A 15,711-nucleotide genomic window follows, 5' to 3' on the forward strand; every position below is an offset into this window, starting at 1 on the left:
TACTTTACTTTCTTCTGAGGACAACACCTCCAATAACCTAATGACCCTGCACTACGCTGCACCTCCTGAAGGTCCCACCATCTCTTAACACTGCCATCGGATCAAGTTTCCAACCCATGAACCCTTGAGGTACAAGACGCATTCAGTCTGAAGCATCATCCTTTTTCTTCTTATTTTTATTGCATTAGTTGATTTCTTATTGTTTCCTGAATTCTCTTCTGTTTCTAGTAAAATTCAGCACTACCTAAGAGGATTGAAGTTGGAATTGTTGAGTTTGTAAGATATACATACTAAGGACTGGATGATAAATCTGTCTCTTGGAAATATTCAAGACACAGAAGATAAAAGAAGTAGGAGAATAAAGTGGTTTTATTTAGATGGAGATCTTTCCAATTGCAAAAACATGTATGAAACTGGAGGACATGAAATTAGTCGGACAAAGAAAGATGAATACTTAGTGATCTCACTCATATGTAGAATCTAAAAATGTTACATATATAGAAGCACAATATGATGATGGTTACTAGGGGCAGGGGATGGAGGGGAAATTGGGATGAAAGAGGTTGAGAAGTAGAGTTGTAGTTATGTGGAATAAATACATTTAGAGATATAATGTACAACATGAGGACTACAGTTAGTAATATTTTACTATATACTGAAAATTTGCTAAGAAAGTGGATTTTAGGTGTTTTTACCACACACAAAAAAGGGGAAATTATATATGAGATGATGGATAGGGTAATTTGCTCAACCATAGTAACTACCATGTTTATCAAAATATTATGTTGTAAACCTGAAATATTTACAAGAAAAAAATGTTTTTAGACCTGGTGTGGTGGTATAAGCTTATAATCCCAGAGGCTTGGGAGGCTGAGGCAGGTGAGGCAGGAGAATTGTAGGTTCATAGCCAGCCTCAACATTTTAGCTAGACTGGAAGCAACCTACTGAGACCCTGTTTCAAAATAAAAAGTTAAAAAAGGGGTAGGGGGTGGGATGTGGCTCAGTGGCTAAATGCCCCTGGGTTCAATCCTTGGTACCAAAAAAAAAAATATATATATATATATATTTTAGGTTATTTGAATTTGCAGCCAGGATATAGAATCTCTGTACAAACCTTAGTCCCCTTGCATTCAAGATGGAGCTCCTGAAAAGAGTTAATAGTGACTGCTCTCTCTGCGTTGCAGGGTGGAGCATCACATAAAATAATACAGATAAAATAATTTCCAATGTGTAAATGCACAATAATTATTAAAGCATGTGTTATTAAAGGGCTTAGTGATTGTTATTATGCAAATGGAAGGATTATAATTAGCATATTAATTTTGTAACTGAAGTTCTAACCCTTGGAGATCAAATTCAGTTGCTATCTCTAAAGGTAGAAGGCTCCACCCTTCAACCCCTGACCTTAATTTGTGATCATTCTACAGAAACTCCTGACAGTGTTCTGTGAGAGTTTAAGAATTACACATCAATTTAGTGAATATTCCTAATAACATACTTGTTTATCCCTCTGTGCCACAGCTTGTAAACACACTGAAGTATGGAACAAACAAGACTAATGTTTGTGAAGTGTGGGACAAAATAACTCTGTTTCAAATTTATTGGGTTCTGTCATGATTTCCTAGTTAAATTTGATTTAACACCATATCTTTTAACAGGTTCATTTCTAGTTCCAGTAGTTTACCTCTCTTAGCTGTCCCCCCACTTAACACTTGGATGCATTTGATGTGTTCAGCTACTCAAGTAGGAATGTCTGTGATCCCTGCACTTTCGGTAATGCATACTTTTTCTTTGCCCCGTAGTGCTGGAATCAGTCACACTGTGACTTCTGAAATTGTCAAACTGTGGTCTGTCCTCCAGAATAAACAGTGGTAGATCAAATACAGACTTGGCAGGTTTATTTTTCATGAACTGCAGGTTGCCTGCGACTTCGTGTGTGGCTCTGTGCCTGGAGTGTTCACTCACGACCTCAATACCCTTCTCTGGGAGTGAGTCTGAGGAGCTCAGGCAGATCACTGATGGTGACAGGGCCCAGGAAGAACTGTCGCTGCATGTGTTACTCCATCCTCTGAACTGTCATGGTTGTAGCATCCATTCAATATCTCTCTGCTCACCAGAAAATGCAGCTTGGCAAAACAAAGGAAAAGTTTAATTTCTTTGATAGATTTTTTCTTTCTTTCTTTTTTTTTTTTTTTTTTTTTGCAAATGAGTTCTGATATTTTCTCCCTCATTTAAGCCTGGGAATTAATTCCAAAAGGAGAAATGCTTCCTTGCTTAGGAATCCCTTCACACAATGAACATCTTTGAAGAACTTAGTAACTATTTAGTGATTAAACCAATAAGTAAATTATGTGGAAGAGCAAGCTCTTCTGGAATTGGAGCCCTGTTTATTGTTGCACACACTTTTTTCTCTTCTTCTCTTCACAAACATATGAATTGATGCAGTTGATAAAAAATTTTAACCTTAACATATATTAATATGCAACTCACAAAAGCAACTTTTTTGTCGTTGTCATTAAAAATAGTGGGTTGACAAACTAGAGTCTGCAGGCTACACAGTTTCTGCATTTCTGAAATGCTATTTAAACATATAAAGCCCACATGGCCCAGAATATTTACTATCTGGCCTTTTCCAGAAATGCTTGCTGATCTCTGAACCACATGGAAAGTATCAACAATGGAGCCTCTGTACTTTTACTAAGAAACTGATTATGGTCTTCTCTTCAAAGCATCAATTTCCACTTGTAAAATCAGTCTTCACAGCCATCCCAGAAGGAGACTTTGAAAACTCCTGGGGATGCATCTGCCAGAATCTGCCCCTGCTCTAGGGCAGAGGCTGCTCTTCGGCCGGTGCTGCTGCCCTTTCGCCCCCCTTTGTGCTGTTTCTCTGCCCTCCACCTCTCCTCAGCATCAGCACCACCCACTAACTTGCACACACCTCTATGACCTTGTTTTCTAGGCCAAATGTTTGCACCATTCTCATTACGCTTATGAATCTGCTTTGCTACGCTCTTCTCCTTTTTCAACTGTTTTCATCCTCCAGAGCCCTTCTGGAACCACTTTTTTATCCCCCCACAAGAATCTCAGCCTTTTTGTGTCAGACATCTTCCAAATCTATTTCTGCTCCTATCTTTTCCTTGTTCCTATCCAGGCCCAGTTTTCTCACAGGATCCAGTTCTGCCATCTGAAAGAGATTAGCAAGAGAGGTCTTTGGGGGTCCTTCCTCTCTAGACCAGCTGCACAATCCCATTCCCCCTCCAGACATTACTTGCATGTACCTTCATTATTTTTGCCTGTTGTCCATATTGCCTTATATGATTTTCCCCCCATGATCTTCTGGATGCCAACCTTCACCTACAACCGCAGCAGTTTTCCATGTCTTCTGATGGTCCACTGATGGCCACGGGAGCCAACATGCAATTGTAACCTGAGCTGTCCCACCACTCAGACTTCATTCCAGTCCCATTTGCTGAATTCCCTCCCTTTCCTAAACTAAGATGTAGCCTTGCTCTCAGTACTATCCATGCTTGTACATGAATACAGAGCAAAGCAATAGGTAGTAAGTGATCAAGAAAGTCACTCATATTAGGAAAAAACAGAAGGAATATTTAGACATAAAATCTATAACAATAAAAATTCCCAACAACCTAATGAGAAAATTAGTAAATCTAACAAAGTAGCCTATTAAAGAATATTTGATCCTGTTTTTCACCTTCCCTTAAATCTGTAGGTTAAGGACTGCCAGTAATTTTTTTCGAAATAATTTGCTCTTTCTCTGATTCACTGTTCTATTTGCTGATGCATTATCTTTCCTCCAGTTATGTCTGTATACTTTAAGTTCTATAAACAAATGCTCTTTTTTTTTGGTTATGAAATGTAAGACAGCATCCACTGCTTGATAAAAATTAAATTGACAACAAATATATGAAAAAATGTTCAACATTTCTAGCAATTAGAGAAATGCAAATTAAGACTACACTGAGATTTCATCTCACTCCAGTCAGAATGGCAATTATCAAGAGTACAAGTAACAAAAAATGTTGGCATGGATGTGGGGAAACAGGTATATTCTTATATTGCTAGTGGGACTGCAAATTGGTGCAACCGCTATAGAAAGCAGTATGGATATTCCTCAGAAAACTTGGAATGGAACCACCATTTGACCCAGTTATCCTGCTCCTTGGCATATACCCAAAGGACTTAAAATCAGCATACAGTAGTGAAGAGGCCGCATTAATGTTTATAGCAGCTTGGTTATCAATAGCTAAGCTATGGAACCAGCCTAGGTGACCTGTAACAGATGAATGGGTAAAGAAAATGTGACACACACACACAGACACACACACACACACACACACACACACACACAGGAATATTACTCAGCTTTTAAGAAGAATGAAGTTATGGCATTTGCCGGTAAATGGGTAGAACTGGAGACTATCATACTAATTGAAATAAGCCAATTCCCCAAACACCAAACAAAGGCTGAATATTCTCTCTGATATGTGGATGTTAACACACAATAAGGGAGTGGGGAGGAACAATAGAAGTTCATTGGATTAGACAAGGGGAAATGAAGGGAAGGGAGAGGGGATGAGAGTAGGAAAGAGAGAACCACAAGAATGGGAAGTTATAGTCCATGTATGTATAGTATGTCGAAATACATTCTACTGTCATGTGTGACTAAAAAGAACAAATAAATTAAAAAAAATTAAATTGAACACTCTACCAGTACCACCATGTGCACGGAATGGTAGCTTCTCACTGGTGATATTCTGTTAGTCCAGTTCATCTGGAAGGTTTTTTTTACTAGAACAAACTTTGAAAGATTGTCACTCAATGGCAAGAGATGCTTTCTAAATAGCTTGCATGTAGGCACCTTTCTCCTTTCATTTCAGTCTCCTTTCTAATTCCCTGTACATTTCTCTGAGTTCCTTCCTCCCAGGTTCTTTTACAGGATATACATTGTATTAAAAATGAATTGGGGGCTGGGCCTATAGCTCAGCCCTGAAGCACTTGCCTAGCACATGTGAGGCACTGGTTGGATCCTCAGCACCACATAAAAATAAATAAATAAAATAAAGGCATTGCATCCATCTACAACTAAAAAAAATTTAAAAAAATAAAATGGGAAAATCTAGCAAGGACATGCTTGTCTGGAGGGAGAGGGCTGCAGGCACACTAACCTACAGGGAGATGGAGTGTTCACCACCCTGCCTCAAGCATATGTCTTTCTTAAGTGCACCACCTCCTTATTTATGTATTGTCACATATTTTCCAAGAGATATTCTAGGCCTTGGACACTATGCTAGACCCTAGGGCACACTGAGGAGCAAAAGGAAAACTGTTGCTGCCTTTATGTGGGGGAGGTAGCACCAGTTACAAATTTGCATTCATAAATATGTGTCAGCAAACACTCTAGCTCTGATATAGAAAGGAAGCACTAAAATTAGTATCTATTTCCCTAACAGCTCTGTTATCTTAGGTCTGCTTATGTGAACAACATGCGCTGTGTCTCTTTCTCCTCTTTTCCTTTTTGTTGGGTGGAGGTGGATATAAGGCTAACACTGTCCTTTCATGGCTATGGTGATTTATAGTCACATTTGTTTTTTACATCATGTAATTCTTGACACCCCCCCCTCCCCCGTAGATGGTATAATCTCAGTTTTAAATTAACAACATTATTATTTTTTAATATATTTTTTTAGTTGTAGTTGACCACAGTACCTTTATTTTATTTATTCGTATGTGGTGCTGAGGATTGAACCCAAGGCCTCGAACGTGCTAGGCAAGCACTCTACAGCTGATCCACAATCCCAGCCCAACATTATTACTCAGACTGTCATTGGGAGAGTGAATGAATGAGTGTTTGCACTGTGGGAGGTTAGGGGCAGAAATAAGCCCCAATTCTAATTTGAAGCCACCAAATGTAGTGGCTGTGAACCCGCCAAAAGCAGGAACCTTGGATTTACATTGTTTACAGCAGCAAGAGAAAATACCCCCTTTTCTCTGTAGAAGTTAGGACTGGATCTCAAAAATAGAAATGTGTCCTCCTAAACGCCTGCTCATCCCCATGGTTGACAAACAGCGATTTCCCAAGATAGCTGCCGCACACTCAGTTCCGAATCTCTGTATTTCTTCCTCTCCAGAATGTCTAAACCCCTCCTGATTGCACCCAGTCATACTTCCTGAACTCTTTGAGGAAACACTTTCAGGCTTCATATGCTTTCCTCAAAGCCCCTGGGCACAACAGGGGAGGACTCAGGCCCTGGCGGAGTACTCTTGCGTGGGGATTCCTGCCGCTCTGTGGCCCGCATAGGCCAATGTGCTTCCCAGCCATGGTCCCACTCGCTGTTAGCAAGCTGAATGAGAAGCAACGCTATTTTTACTACCCTGGCTGCAATACTTTATGTTTACTTGCAGAAAGAAAATACATAAAGGATAAAGATGGAAATGCTTGGCCTTAGTTTTTCCTAAGCAGATGGGGGTTGGAATAGGACAGGGTATGTAAGGTCTGGGATGGTGGAAAAGAAAGGTCGATTTCCTGGGCTGTTTTCTCCTGATCATGCCTGTTTCTGGCCCAGGAGTCCCCACACTTTTCTTTCTTTTCCCCAGACTCCCCCTTGATTGCCAGTCCCCCCCCCCCGCCCTCATCTTTGGAGGTGCCACCGTCACCTCTGATGCTGCCTGGGATGCTGCATCACTCTGCTGCTCCCCCTTTCCCCACAGTAAAGCATGCGCAGTGCGTCCCATGCCCGTCGACAGCATCAGCATCAGCATCAGCATCAGTACCAGGGCCCGAAACCCGTCTCAGGCGCGTTCCCGTGGGAGGGGCGCACGCCCGAGCCGCGCGTCCCCGTGCTGCTCGCTCCTGCGCGCCGCCTCAGCACCCTCAGGCCCGGCAGCAGCCCCCGCAGTCGCTTGAGCGGCCGCGCCCGCCTTGGGGAGCGAGCAACCGCTGAGGAGGCTCCAAGTTGGCGGAGCGGCGGGGACCCCTGAACTCCTCTGCCGTCCGCCCAGGGAGGGGCTGAGAGGAGAGCTGAGGAGGGCGCGCCGCCCAGTCCTGAGCCCCCAGCCCTGAGCCCCCTGCCCGCGGTGGCACCATGCGCGCCCAGCCGGCGTGACCGGCTCCGCCCGCAACCGCCCCGCAGACCAGCCTGGCGCTCTAGCTGGCCACACCGAGCGGCGCCCGGGAGCTATGAGCCATGAAGCCGCCCGGTAGCAGCTCCCGGCGGTTGCCCCTGGCAGGCTGCAGCCTTGCCGGCGCCTCTCGCGGCCCTTGCTGCGGCCCCGTCGGCCCAGTGCCTGTCCGCGCCCCGGCCCGCGCGCCGCCCTGTCTCCTGCTCCTCGTCCTTCTCCTGCTGCCTGAGCTCGCCTCCTCGTCCCGGCCCCGTGCCTGGGGGGCCCCTGCGCCCAGCGGTGGGTATGGCCCAGTGCCCTTTGCCTTGCTTTCCCCGCGGGGCCCTGTAGGGGAAAGCGAAGGGCACGCGGGTCCGTGCGCCCTGGACATGTCCCAGGCTTGGCCTTTCCGTGCCTCCCTGTCTACCTCTCCACCCTTCTCATTCCTAACCCCTTGGTTCATTCTAGTTCACTTTTGGAAGTCCATTTATGTTGCATTCACAAAAAACCCATCCCAATTACTGTGGTATCACTGGGAGGTATTTAGTGGATCCTGGGTCCTTCAGCGATCTCATGCAACTTGCGAAGGGGAAACCAGTGATTGGGAAATGCAGCAAGGAAGCAAGTTGCTTCTTGTGTGCTGGAGCCTTAATATGAATGCGGGGAGCATGCAATGATAATAGTGGCAATGGGTTGTTTCCTCAAATTTCCCACTGGGCTTATTCACTGCAGTTGAGATTAAGATGAGGGAGGCATACTTCAGGGACCAAAGAATGAAAGTGCAGAAGACATACTTTGTGCTCGACCTTTGGTTGTGATTTCTCAAAATGCATGTCATGAACAATTAAAAACAACACAATGTCCAATACATTCATGATTGGAAATCACTGAAAGCAGAAAGTTGGCCTAGGCAGGAAAATAAAAAAAGAAATCGAAGGCCGCAATATCCATATCCCTCTGTGGCAAAGGGTTTTTGCTCATCTCAAAGTTAAAAGAATGGGAAAATTTCCATTTTGTTAAAAGAATCAATTAAAATTCCATGTCCATGAAGTCAGCATTCAAGTTATCCTTGGAGTGTTCTTAGTTCTCAGATGGGATACTATGGAGCAGAGTACAGTTGAACTTCTGTAGACTCAGAGAAGGGGTGGAGATGAGGGTCAAGACCCCTGAACAAGTACTTTTAATGACTTTTCCCTAAGTACATTCTGCCCCTCCCCCCAATATCTAGATGTATAAATTTGAGACTGGCTAAAAAATGTATACTTGATTCTAGTGCATGATTGTATAAGCCTTATTGGCTGTTAACTTATTCAGGCCACTTCATTGTTGCCATAACTTGCTTTTCTCTGACTCCTCTTCTTACCTGCTTATAAATAGAAAACTTTGTTAATGTAATTAATGAAAAAATGCATTTTAGTACATATGTATTTATGGGGTGTATATATGTGTGTTTGTGTATGTTTGTGCTTCCTGTCCCCCCAGCTCCGCACTGGAATGAAACTGCAGAAAAAAAATTGGGAGTCCTGGCAGATGAAGATAATACATTGCAACAGAATAGCAGCAGTAACATCAGTTACAGCAATGTAATGCAGAAAGAAATCACACTGCCTTCAAGACTCATATATTATATCAACCAAGACTCAGAAAGCCCTTATCATGTTCTTGACACAAAGGCAAGACACCAGCAAAAACATAATAAGGTAGGCAGGAGGCTGGGCAGGAGGCAAAGTACCTGCCATTGAAGAGTTTTCCTTTACTTTGATTTTCTGCCAAAATCTGATTTCACAAATGTTACTGCAGCATTTCTTATTAAGAAATAAATTAATATTATTATAGGGGAGAAACTGGAGGAAATTAACTTGGGATCTACTGGATTACTATCTACTTGGGATAGGGTTACTGTTTGTTTCTTTTCTCTGACTAAACTGGAATTGGCAGTTTTGGATACCTTTATAAGCTTAGCAGTTGAAACATGGTCCATGTGTCTTTCAGGTGCATTGGGCACTGAGCAATAGCGTGACTGTGTTTATGTCCCGCCTTGATTCTGTGAGCCTTTATGTAAGGGTGCAGGATTCTACCTCCCAGGATGTAAAAACTCCATTCAATCTGCACACACAAGATTGTTGTAAGGGGCTGTTCGGCAGCAGTTTCCTCATCAATCTTTCCATTTAGAACTGGAGTGTTTAAGTTTACTCTTCCTTCAGTTGATCATTAGGAAGAAAATATTGCAATTCTATTATTAGTAGGTCAACAGTTTGACATTTTAAAAGATTATGAAGATTAGAAAAAATTATTTACATAATATGAACACCAGTTTTGGTTAACATAGTGCTTCAAAACTTCATCTGCATTGATTGGGAGGAGTTGTTTTACTTTCAGTTTAGTTCAGAAAGTGGCACTGATTTTAAAAAGGATATTCAGTGGAAGACAAAAGATGCTTAATGTCAAAGAGTTTAAGGGATCTACTTAAACTCTTCCAATTATTTATTTAAATTAATAATATTTTGGATCCAGGCAAGTTTACACAGTGGATTATCAGTGCCTCTGTTCTTTATTAGGAGCAGAAAATAGAGTCCACGTGTTAAATATTTCATTTTGACCTATATCTGCTCATTGACAAGCACAGGAACTGTCTAAGCTTCAAGAATTTAAGAAAACCATCTTTGGTTTATATTCTTGTTTTTACTTAGTTTTCTAAAATATAGATAAGTGGTAACAGTATTTATCCCCATTTTATAGATGGAGAGATAAAAATGTAAGACTTTGGGTGACTCTCCAAAGGCTGTGAATCAGCTACTATAAACTTCAAGAGGCCTGAATATTTAATTTTTATTATTTTTTAAAAGAAGGCAGGTCTCAGAGATGCTTCCTCCATATTGAATATTGGTGAAGTTAACTTTGTTTCACATTATTATAAAGTGGCTGCTGCCCACCTTTACTAAGATAATGGGTCTCTGTTCTCTGCCAGGTCTTTCCCACCAGAAGCTTCTCTGTTACTTAAAGGACTAACACATCATATCTACCCATTTGCCTTATTGAAATGAGTTGTGGGTGTTGCCTTTAGGAAGAGGCATCAGGGTCCCCTTGATAGAATGAATGGAGGTCCATAACTTTCCTTATGAATGAGACCTTCAGTGGTTAAGTGGCTAGTTCTCAGTGCCCTTGCATAGGCTGCTGGAGGAGAAAAAAACCTGCATTAAAGCCTATTTTAAAGTTTCTCAAGCCCTATGCAGCTGAAATGAGAAAGAAATTTCAGAAGAACTTTATAACTGAGGTATTGGGGGCTATGACTAATGCTTGTCTTATAGCCTAAGTTTGCGTAGTTGTTTTGTTTGTGGAATGTGATTTGACTAATATATCTGACTTTCTATGATAATAAGGTTGTTCAACCTTTACCCACCACTTGGGTAGAGGAATAGAATCTCAACTAGGGAGCACTCACTTGCTGTTGGAATGATTTAACCTCTCCACTCCCACCCTGGTGGTGGGTTTCTTTTCTACTTTGGAAAGAATGTTTATATAGAAATCATATATGAAAGCATTTTTCTTTTCTTCTTGTTGTTTAATTCAGTGGATTTTGTTGCACATTGTTGGTATGCAAGCTGTATGTGAAGGATTCACAGATAAGAACTGAGGGTGGGAGGTTGGAAAAGACATGCTCTGTCCCTTCAGGAGTTACACAAGTGACATAAGCAGCATTCTAAAAAGGGTTCCCGTCCAGGTACGAACAGGATTTTTCTGATGTGGGGGCTGCCTTGAAGTTGACCATTGTGTTCTGTGGTTTCCCTTCTGCTTCTGTTTTTAAGCATCTCTTGAACAAGTTGACAAAAAGGGTTCATATGTTTCCTGCTACAATTTTAGGATGACTTGCCTGATAACAGTGCTGGGAGACACACTTGTTAGTTTGGCTGCTTTACAAATGTTTCATTGAGAAAGTATGGAATGTTATTTTTTTTGCTTTTATAAAAAAAAGTTTCAATTTTAATATCTGTGTGCTATGGGTCACTTTTTCCTCCCCTAATTCCATTGCACTGAAGCACATTTTAATGAAATGCTTAGAAATGCCTTAGAAATGCTGAATCATTGTGCCTCTGTGCCTCTCTCCTGGATCCCCAGATTGGGGGTAGAAGTGGAGAGGGAAGTTCCCAAATATAGGTTGCCAGGCCAAGCTCCACATTTATGTCTGAAGCCGCTTCATAAGTACTCAGTAGTGATGGGTCCTAATTACTTAACAGCTGTGAAAGTTAAAATGTTTATTAACTCTTTCCAAATTGGAGAGTTTAAAAGCAGATCGTGTCAAGTACTTCTGAACATATGTTGTCATTGAAAACATTAGTTTCATTGTCAAAGAATGTTCAGGAGCCAGGCATAATGGTGCATGCAGGTAATCCCCCTGGCTGGGGAAGCTGAGACAGGAGGATTGCGGGTTCAAAGCCAGCTTCAGCAATGGCAGGTGCTAAGCAACTCAGAGACTCTGTCTCTACATAAAATACAAAATAGGGCTGGGGATGTGACTTGTTGAGTGGTTGAGTGCCCCTGAGTTCAATCCCTAGTACCAAAAGAAAGAAAGAATGTTCAGGAATTCTTTCAAATCTCCAGCTAGAGTAGTGAACAACCAATTGTCCAAATCTCCATTTTTTTGGAGGAGTGGGCACACTTAATAAACGTATCAGGATGAAAGGCATAAACCAAGATAATCCAGAGCAGATGGGGAATTTATAGACAACTCGGAATTAAATGATTATGTTCTTTGATTTTTGGTGGTTACGCAAATTCATTTCTTTACAGACAGTTATATTTTCTGATTATAGATTATATATATATATTTTATTACCTAGAAAGTGAATATTACTATCATGTGGCAGTGTTAATACCCCAAATGGAAAAATTTAATTTTGTGATGTGTGATATTGTGAAATATATATTGAGTCTTCATCCTGTGTTCTCCTAAAAGCCTTGGAATTTCCTGAGTGATAAAGATCTCTTGTATGATAATATGAGGACTAGTGTCTCGGGTCCTCTAGGTGCTTCAGGGTGGGATGGGTTACCAGAAAGACTGAGGAATGATTGGAGAGTTAGGACTTTTAGTCTCACCCCCGAGAAGAGGGGCTGAAGATGAAGTTGATCATAGACAGTAATGTAATCAGTCATGTCTATGAACTGAAACTTTCATAAAAACCCAAAGGAACTAGTTTCTGGAAGGTTTCAGATAGCTGAACATGTGGAGGTTCCTAGAGGGTGGCATGGAAGCTCCTTGCCCCTTCTCCAATAATGTGCTCTAAGCATCTCTTCCATATGGCCATTACTTTGTATCTTTTGTAATGGGTTTTGTAATGAGCCAGTAAATGGGCTGGGGATATAGCTCAGTGGGTAGATTGCTTGCCTCACATGCAGAAGTCCCTGGGTTCAAATCCCCAGCATCCCCCCCGACCCCGGCCCCCTGCAAAGAGTTCTGTCTCTCTTATTAAATTGATCCTGAGGAGGGCATCATGGGAAGCACAGTTTATAGCATGTCTTTCAGAAGCTCAAGCCCCCAACTTGGGGCTTGTGATTGGCATCTGAAATGAGTAACTGAAGTCTTGTGGGACTAAGCTTTCAATTTCTGGGCCCTGACTCAATCTCCAAATGGATGGTGTTATGAATCTAATCAGAGGACACTAGCATTGTGTTCAATGCAATGGCTTGGTGTGTGTGTGTGTGTGTGTGTGTAGGGGGTGCGAAAATATCCCCTCTACCTCTGGTGCCACTAGTGTTGTATTGAGTATCATGTGAAAATGGAGAAGGGAAAAAACACTTAGCTTAAAATCTATCTATCTATCTTTAACTTTTAAAAAATCAATTCTTATGAGCCATACATTTAGAAAGCAGGAGAAACCCTTAGATTCATTCATTCACTCACTCATTTATTCATTATGAGATAATCCTATGAGGTCTGTTCCTAGGGAAATTCAGAAACTTTTTTCCAGAAAGTTTTCTTTGATCAAAATTTACTTTTCCTCTATCCCATTCCCTTAGAATTCTTTTCTCTTCTGGTTGGGAAGGGATGAACGGGCTACATTATGAGTTCCACAGGGCATGGGGAAATGTGACCTAGAGTTTGGACAGATATAAGTGAAATCAAACAAAACTGCCTCCTGTCATGGAATGATATTTGGGTAAACAGGCCTTTTCTAATCTCTACCACCCCAGACCGAGGAGCGAGAGGTTTAGTGAATTCAATATTTATTTATTTATTAGTGCTGGGGGTTGAATCCAGGGTCTTAAGCATACTAAGTGTGAGCCCTGACACTGACCTACTCCCCCAGCCTAAGTGAATTTGGGTGACAGTGATTATGTATGCTTTCTACTTTACTTTTGGACAAGACTGGTTCCACATTTATTGACTTTTCAGAAGCTCCATTTTTCTTGGTGTGGTGTAAATGGTCCTAAGTGTCTTACATATGAGATACTCTCACACGATTTTAGAATTCTGGAACACATGTTTTTTGTGACACTTATTATCAGAAATCAATTTTTATTTTTATTAATTTTTATTTTTTTTAAATGTTGAGCTCTCCACCCTCCTTTTTTTCCCCCATTTATTTCTTAGTTGCAGTTGGACACAATATCCCTATTTATTTATTTTTATGTGGTGCTGAGGATTGAACCCAGGGCTCAGCACGTGCTAGGCGAATGCTCCACCTCGGAGCCACAATCCCAGCCCCAGGAATCAATTTTTAAAAGTCAATAGAAAGTCCCATATTCTGGACCATGGGAAGGTGGGAATTCAGCTTCCCAAGTAGCTGGGACTTAAGGCAAACACCACCCATGCCTGGCTGTTTAAAATTTTATGGACTACACTTTGGACATGTCCTTGCTTCTTCCTAACTCATTGTATAAAGTTAATTGTTTGACAAGTCTGAATTGTCACAGGGCCCTTCCTTAGATTTAATAGAGTGGCTATCTATTATATTATATTATAATATAATATAAAATCTATATTGTCCTCAACGGCCCCCTCCCAAATTTTCCAGGTTTTTAAAGCAGTCATTATAAAATTATGATATGTAGAATTCAGACTTGTAGTGGTTTTATTTGGAATCCTGGCTGAGAGGAGGCTTTCAGTAAATATCAGTCAAATGAATTGATGATTGAACATCCATATGTTAGAAAGCGTATAGTATAGCAGTTCCCATAAAATTTCATGATATAATCAAATCAAAATTAAAAAAAGATTTAGTGTTTTTGACACTGTGTTGGATCAATGGGAGAGGTAATTTTTTGGTCTTGAGTTTTTGGGGCACTGTATAAGTTATACTTCATGCTTTTATTGTTTAATATAGCAAAAATACCTATATAGTAGTACCCCTTATCCATAGCTTTTCTTTTTTGCAGTTTCAGTTGTGATGGGTGATTGAGGGTAAGAAAAAGGGTTAGTATGATGAGATTTTAAGAGAGAGAGAGAGAGAGAACATTTATATAACTTGTATCACAATGTGTTGTTATACTTGTTTTATTTTGTTATTATTAATCTCTTATTATCTTATTTATAAATGAAACTTTATTGTATACATGTGTGTACAGGAAAAAAATCACAATCTGTATAGAGTTTGTGACTGTACCTGGTTTCAGGTATCCACTGAAGGTCTTGTCATGAATCCCCTGAAGATTAGGGGGTGACTAATGTATTAACATTTCTTAGATGATCCCCATCACTGTTACTTACCATAATGGGCCAACCATGAGCTGACCATGTGATAGCTTTTGTCACTGTTATGAGATGGTTGCTTGATGGCACAGCAAGATGTGTCTCTCTGCTCATATGGTTTCTAGTAGATCAGATTCACATCTGTTAGGTGTTCAGGTTTGTTGGATTCAGCACACATTTACTGAAAACCTCTTTTGAATCGGGCACTTTGCTAGGCTCTGGGGAATAGGACAAGGAGAAACACTTAGTCCTTACTCTGCTCACTGGTGGGGTGTCAGGGAGCTGGTGGCTTGTGGTTCACATCTATGTAGTTACAGTTGTGAGAACAGAAGACTGTGGACACCCAAAGGGGAAAGTAATTTTTGCCCAAGGAAGTCATAGGAAACATCACAGAGGAAAAGAGAACTGGGCTGGTCCTCAAGAACTGTTAGGAAATGCATTTGTGCAGGAGGTGGAGAAAGGACAAGCCAGGGGAAGCAGAACAGAGGCTCTACTTGCACCATGTGTCCTGCTGGGTAGCAGCAGCACCTTGGATGTGGCTAAGTGTGAGAAGGGAAAACCTAAGTGTGGGAAATTTTAAAGAATCAGGCATTATTGTTATATTTGTAGTGACTTAAAAAAATCCTACTTTATTCTCTAGAAAAACTTTATTTATTTATTTATTGGTGCTGGGGATTGAACCCAGGGCCTTGTACATGTGAAGCAAGCACTCTACCAGCTGAGCTATATCCCCAGCCCCAAGACTTTTGCTTAATATTTTCACAAAGGATTAACAGCTAGTGAGCGCCACACAGAGCCAGGATTTGAACCCAGGTCTTTTCTTTGCAGAATCCATAGTGGAGGGAGATAGGAGGCATTGGGAGTGACCGGAGCAGAAGGTGAGGGCTGTGAAGGCTGTCTTGACA

At 41.3% G+C, this 15,711-nt stretch overlaps 1 protein-coding gene across 1 annotated transcript in view; it reads left to right on the forward strand.

The window, feature by feature from the left end:
* The first annotated feature begins 6,781 nt into the window (after positions 1-6,781).
* Adam23 (ADAM metallopeptidase domain 23) overlaps positions 6,782-15,711 on the forward strand; it is a 168,052-nt gene continuing 159,122 nt past the window's right edge. Inside the window, 2 exon segments of the mRNA XM_013362781.4 lie at positions 6,782-7,419; positions 8,602-8,819. Of these exon segments, the coding sequence (XP_013218235.3) occupies positions 7,206-7,419; positions 8,602-8,819 (432 nt within the window). The 5' untranslated portion in view covers positions 6,782-7,205.

The sequence above is a fragment of the Ictidomys tridecemlineatus genome, chromosome 7 (genome assembly GCF_052094955.1).
Source record: "Ictidomys tridecemlineatus isolate mIctTri1 chromosome 7, mIctTri1.hap1, whole genome shotgun sequence".
In the NCBI taxonomy this organism is placed as follows: domain Eukaryota; kingdom Metazoa; phylum Chordata; class Mammalia; order Rodentia; family Sciuridae; genus Ictidomys; species Ictidomys tridecemlineatus.